At 42.2% G+C, this 7,017-nt stretch overlaps 1 protein-coding gene across 1 annotated transcript; it reads left to right on the top strand.

Annotated features, from left to right (window-relative positions):
- Nucleotides 1-3,331, top strand: N7483_009091 (uncharacterized protein; the record flags this gene model as incomplete). The annotated part of the gene is made up of 2 exons (XM_057092518.1): nucleotides 1-645; nucleotides 815-3,331. 2 exons carry the CDS (start codon nucleotides 1-3, stop codon nucleotides 3,329-3,331), a joined length of 3,162 nt encoding a protein of 1,053 aa, XP_056943692.1.
- Between the last annotated feature and the right edge of the window lie 3,686 nt (nucleotides 3,332-7,017).

The raw sequence follows: 7,017 nt of genomic DNA, 5'->3' as shown, positions 1-7,017 counted from the left end.
ATGTCTTCCAAACCTGCGACCGTACAGCTTCGAGTTCAGACCATTCTCACTACATCAGACCAATGGATCACGTGGTTATCAAACATTCAGGCAATTGCCAATTTGTCTGATGTCTGGAAATATATTGATCCGGAAGTTGCTTATCCCCCTCAATTGGGACCAAAGCCACAACTTCTTTCCGTACGAGATGTTTACCCGAACTACGACAAACCTTCAGACCAAAAACTTGGGACGAAAAGCGCCAGTGATCAGACGAAATCCTTTCTGTCTGAAGATGCATACCTTGCGGCGAATCCCGAGCAAGCCCGAACCTTCTTTGGCCTGGAAGGTCGAAGCAAACGTACTATCGATGATTGGAAAGAGACCAAACTTGCCCTCGATAATATTTTCATCACAATTCTGAACACCGTTTCATCTGATATCCGGAAGCTCTTTGGATCAGAGTCAAACAGTCATGTGATTATGAGATCACTATATGAGCGTTTTAATCCCGACTCTATCCTCCGAAGTCAGCGGATGGCTGATAGATGGATTGGTCTTCGTACCATCCCAAGATCAAACATCATGAAATGGTTGGACCAATGGGAATCGACCTATGTTGAGGCGAAAACCCTACAAATTGTTGAAATGGGAACTGAAAAGAAAGTTTGTCTTGATTTTCTCCGAACTATTACTGTTTTATCTGATTCTTTTGCTACACATTGGAAGTTTTCTCTGATGAATCTCCCTGATTCATCCGATCAAATCTCTTTTTCTCCGATTATTGAGGATCTACCGAGATCATATCTCATCTTCGACTATTCGTCTGAACAAGTTCTTGTCTAATGCTACATTCAAGGGCGAAGATGACTCATCCCAGACATCGGACGAAAAGGAGAAGAAAAAAGGGACCAAACAGAGGTTTTCTGGTTCCTGCCCATGTGGAGAAGGCAAACATTCATTTGTTAATTGTCCTGTCCTAAATCCTGCCAAGAGACCAGATGGATGGAAGCTATCAGATGAAACTAAGACTAAGTTTGACACAGCGATGGAGAAGAGCTCGACCCTGAGAGCTGCGATGAAAAGAGCCAAAGAACGAATTTCTTCGGACCAAAAGTCAGCTGACCCTGTTGGATCAGCTGAAACATCGGACGAAAAGGGACATATGGTTGGGATGACTCTTTCATCTAAAAAGTCACCACTTGATGAGATGAAAACCCTTGCAGCGAGTCTGCCGATTTCGAACGCCACGAATCATGTGATTAGACCAAATGAGGTCTGGGCGTACGATACTGGATCAACATTGCATATCTGCAATAATATTGATCTTTTCTCCGACATTCAGCCTTATGCAGCTGATGTTTGCGTTGGAGATACGACGACACCGATAGTTGGGATCGGAACTGTTTTGGTCCGACCTACTGAATCTTTGGATGGAAAGCCACTAACCCTTCTGAAAGTGGGTTATTCCCCTGGTTTTCATCTGAACCTGATATCTGCATCGATTGCAGAACGTTCGAAATTGTTCCTGAATGGACGAAAGCGAACCCTTGAGACATCGGATGGAACGCCTGTTTGCCGTTTGAACCGAAGATCCGGTGTCTACCTGATAAGATGGGATGGAACAGCTGATGGTCTACCGTCTGACCTTTCTGCCAGCACACGAGTTGCTGTCAAACAGCTGACATGCCCTATATCCTCTGAAAAGCCCTTTCATCCGATGGAAGGCAAGAAAGACCCCATTGGTCTTAAAATTTCACATCAAAAATCGGAGGGTGCAACGATCCATGCACTTTCATCCTATTCTCGACCTGAAAAACCTACGTCACGTGATGTTTGGCACCAAAGACTTGGCCACATCGGACAAGAGACCCTTGACAAGCTTATCGGATCAACCACTGGAGTCCGGATCGATCAGAACTTGACATCAGATGAAACATGTGAAACATGTAAGTTATCTGATTCTTACCGACAGTTGTCACGTGTTCCGATCGAACGCCATGGCTATCCATTCGAAGCTATACACTGGGACTTAGTGTTTGTCAAACAAGGAATTGATGGGATGAAATATTTGTCACACTGTGTTTGCCCTGTGACGAAATACCAATTTGCGAAGGCAATCAGACGAAAGGTTGCATCACCTGACACTTTACATGAGATGATTGCACACATTGAGTTGCAATATGGGACGAAAATCAGACGAATCCACATCGACAATGATACGACGTTACCTAATTTCATCAAACACATGTCACGTGATGGGAGGGTGGTTGAATCTACCCCAATAGATCAGCCCGAACAGAACCCATATGCAGAACGCTATGGAGGCCTTATCGTCCAATTATCACGCCGTTTCATCCAATGTTCTGGGTTACCAATATCTCTTTGGCCCTATGCTGCCGCCTGCGCAGTATATGTGATGAACAGAACCCCGCGCCGCACTTTGGGATGGAAGACCCCTCATCAAACTTTGTGGGACCGATTGGACCAAAAGCCTGGTCATATGACTGAATTACCGGATTTATCCAATATCCGAGTGTTTGGGTGCAAGTGCTATGTACGGATCATCAATATTCCGCGCCTGGATAAGATGAAAGTACGAGCTCAAATTGGCTATTTGGTTGGATATGTTTCATCCAATATTTGGTTGATCTGGTTACCTCGAGGAAAAGTGATTAAAGCCCGTGATGTGGAATTCGACGAAACCTCTTTCTACAAACATCATGAAAGATGGGATGAAAAGGGTGCGCCCTTGTATGATGATTCGATGAAAGTGGTCGATTACCTGGATATCTCCGAATACACAACATTCCGGGATCAATTGGACCAAAGCGAAACATCAGATGAAAATGTGTTTGACACATTTCCAGAGAACCATGACGTTATGGGAGATCTGGACGAAAATGAGCAAGTATTGGATGAAAACAGTTCATCCGAAGAAGAGACTTGCGACGAAAAAGAAGAAGATCAGATTATTGGAGATCAACCGGATACTCCCCCGCAATCTGATAAAGAAGGATCACCTGACCCTGAGGATCCTTCTTACCCGAACTTACATCAGGCAGATAACAATTCATCTGATCTTAGACCTATGGGACGAATCGAGGTTCAGATCAATAACAATGGGATAAATCAAGATGAATATCCATTGTACGAACCACCTTATCATGACCGAGACTATGATATTGAGATGATTGACCCTGGTGCCCTGAAGAGATCTTTGGATGAAAGCCCTGATGATACACCGGATGAAAAGCGTGCTCGAATAGCAAACTTTTTACATGCCTACAATGTTGCGATGAAAAGCCAGCCAAAGAAAGTCCACGTGACAAGTGTCCCCCCCGCCGCCTGAATTTTGGCATTTGGTCGCAAGTCACCCTCATAAACGTGACTTCGAAGATGCGATGAAAGTTGAATTTGCCAAAATGAATCAGATGGAAGCCTGGGAACCAGTCAAAATTGAGATGATTACAGCCCAATGTTCAGATGAATGTGCTGAATCTGATGGACCAAAACGCTGTGCACGACATCAGATGATACCTTTGCGATGGGTCTTTGACTATAAATTGGATGAAAAAGGCTTTATTATCCGATTTAAAGCCCGATTATGCGTCCGAGGCGACATGCAACGATTGGATGATCAAGACTCAAGCACATCAACCCTTACATCCCGTTCTTTCCGATGTTTGATGGCAATCACTGCTGCGTTTGACCTGGAAACTTTTCAGATGGATGCTGTCAATGCATTCCTAAACAGCAAATTGGACGAAAAGGTTTTTGTCCAATACCCACCGATGTTCGGACGAAAAGGTTACTGTTTACGTCTGAAAAGAGCTGTCTATGGTCTGAGAATTGCAGGGAAGAAGTGGGAAGATGATGTCAAGAAGATGCTTTCCGCACTTGGCTTCATCCCATCTCCAGAGGATCCTGCACTATATTCGGATGAAAAGATGGTTATTCTTGTGTTTGTTGACGACTTTCTTGGCATTTATCCCAAGTCTGCTGCTCCACATGCAGAAAAGATAAGACGAAAGCTTAAAGAGGCTTTTGAGATGAAAGACTGTGGAGAACTCACCCAATTCATCGGAATTCGTGTGACACGTGATCGACCTACCAGACGACTTTGGATCGATCAAACATCTTACATCGAACGAATGGCTGCCCGATATGATATCCCGCAACCAAAACGACCCGCGTCGGCTCCGCTTCCGACAAACTTCAAACTTGATATTCTTCCATCTGATGTTGTTCGGTCTGATATCTCATATATTAGACAATATCAGGGGAAGAATGGATCAACCCTTTTTCCGGGCGTTTGGACGAGACCAGATATTTCTTGGTCTAACCAAGCCCTTGCCCGTGTTCTGACGAAACCAACCGAACGTCACATGACCGCTGTTGACCATTTGATCTCATATCTTGTTGCGACCAAAGATCTTGCAATTTGCTACGACGGACGAACCGATCCATCCCAACTTTTCAAGGTTTTCTCTGATGCCAGCTTTGCCGATAATTCGGACCGAAAGAGCACATCAGGATATCTTTTCACCCTGTACGGTGGCCCGTTTGATTGGTCGGCCCGGAAGCAACGAACGGTCTCAACATCAACTACCGAAGCTGAGCTTTTAGCCCTAGCTGCAGCAGGGAAACAACTTCTTTGGATCAAACGTTTCTTCCGATCAATCACCTTTGATCCGATGGTTCAGATGGAAATCTTTTGCGACAACAAGCCTACAGTTGACTTGATGATCAGATCAAAGTCTGTTTACACAACAAAATTGCGTCATGTTGACATTCATCGGCACTGGTTACGACAAGAAGTTCAGACCAAAGCACTTCGGATCAATTGGATCCCTTCATCTGAAATGCTAGCTGATGGTCTGACGAAACAATTCCTCCCACAGAAACACAGAGATTTCGTCCAAAGGTTGAACATGGAGGTTCCGCCTAGTTCTCTGACATCTATCACGGTGTGAAAGATGGGAGGGTGTGTCAGCAATTCAGGCAGATTGTGTGCCTGGATTCCTGGGATGAAAAGTGGCCCTTTTTGATCCAAAGGTTATGCTGACTAATTCATCCCGCGATCAAACATTTCCGTTGCGAAATGAACGATATGGTTTTGATCTGATCTATCAGATCAAAGATGATCTTCTCTCGTCCGAGAAGATCCGCAACCCGAGCCCCGTTGTTAGGATCAATGGTTGCAAGATGAGATGAAAGGACTCGATTATTTCGGATTCCGTAGCCCTTTCGTCCCATATCCTGAGACCTTTGGTCTCATGTTTGTTTAGTCTAAAGTTCTATAAAACCTGATCTTACCCCTTAGCTAGTTTAGCATCGAATTCAATCGTTTTTGGATCAGTTGTATCTTTGTTTGATTCTTTCCTTCCATTCCATCCTAAGTTCGGATCCAGCTTGGTCGTATGTCATTCCATCTGATCCGTGTTGTCTGATCTTTTGGTCTTATCTTTACCCTTTCCTCCGAAGGGTTCCCTGTAGCTTGGTGCCCCTGTTCAGCTGACATCCTCTGCGTGACGTCATCACCTTTGGTCCTGTCTTCCCCACGCTGAAACTTTAGTATAAGCTTATCCATACTAGCACTATTCCTAATCTAAATAAGAAGTTAACTCCTCCTCTAGCTCCAGAGACAAATCCCTTTAAGGATTTTAACTAATCTCTACTATTTATATCAGCCAATATTTATTCCTTTATACTTCAGTCAGTTTCTTTTATTTTTCCTCTATCTCTTTAAGATCCTCTGAAATAAGATATATCTCCTAACCGGTAGATCTACATATAAAAATAATATAAATATATAAATAAATAGCCTTTAGGTCTAAATATATAAAGTTTCTACTTTCTCTATAATTTAGTAATTATAGCCTATTATATAGATTACTTTCTTATAGATATAGATATTATAACAACCAATAGGCCCTTTATTAATATACACTTATAGTTAGTAGCAACCCTTCTATATATACTATCTTTCTTCTATAGCAATACCATATTCCAAGAAATATCTTCCTCCTTTTACTTATCTAATGTCAGCAATTCAGGCAGATTGTGTGCCTGGATTCCTGGGATGAAAAGTGGCCCTTTTTGATCCAAAGGCTATGCTGACTAATTCATCCCGCGATCAAACATTTCCGTTGCGAAATGAATGATATGGTTTTGATCTGATCTATCAGATCAAAGATGATCTTCTCTCGTCCGAGAAGATCCGCAACCCGAGCCCCGTTGTTAGGATCAATGGTTGCAAGATGAGATGAAAGGACTCGATTATTTCGGATTCCGTAGCCCTTTCGTCCCATATCCTGAGACCTTTGGTCTCATGTTTGTTTAGTCTAAAGTTCTATAAAACCTGATCTTACCCCTTAGCTAGTTTAGCATCGAATTCAATCGTTTTTGGATCAGTTGTATCTTTGTTTGATTCTTTCCTTCCATTCCATCCTAAGTTCGGATCCAGCTTGGTCGTATGTCATTCCATCTGATCCGTGTTGTCTGATCTTTTGGTCTTATCTTTACCCTTTCCTCCGAAGGGTTCCCTGTAGCTTGGTGCCCCTGTTCAGCTGACATCCTCTGCGTGACGTCATCACCTTTGGTCCTGTCTTCCCCACACTGAAAACTATATAGTAAGAAGAAGGGACTAAACCCTATAATAGTATATTTATAGATCTAAGCAGCAAATAACACTTATTAAAGATATAGATCCTATACTTTTATCAGTTTATTTATTAGATACTTTATAAGTATCTTTCCTAATAGGCTATTAAAATTCTCTACTTTTCTATTAGTACAGGGGTAGTAAGAAGTAGTTATATAGTACTAGCTTCTTAATAGGTTAATATAGTATTATACTATACTACCAAGAAGGTTCTTACTATAGTCAGAGATAATTTCTTCTAGTATATTATAATTCATAAATATCTAATTATATATAAATTATCTAAGTATCTCTTTAGTAGTATCTAGCATAGCTTATACTAATATCTATCTAGTAGTATAATTAATAGCTATAATAATCTGTCAGCAATT

Source organism: Penicillium malachiteum (assembly GCF_028827825.1).
Source record: "Penicillium malachiteum strain IBT 17515 chromosome Unknown utg000004l:1.0-4883003.0:1.0-4884900.0, whole genome shotgun sequence".
Taxonomy (NCBI): domain Eukaryota; kingdom Fungi; phylum Ascomycota; class Eurotiomycetes; order Eurotiales; family Aspergillaceae; genus Penicillium; species Penicillium malachiteum.
Note: the sequence above shows the minus strand (reverse complement) of the source record. Positions and strands in the feature narration are given on the sequence as shown.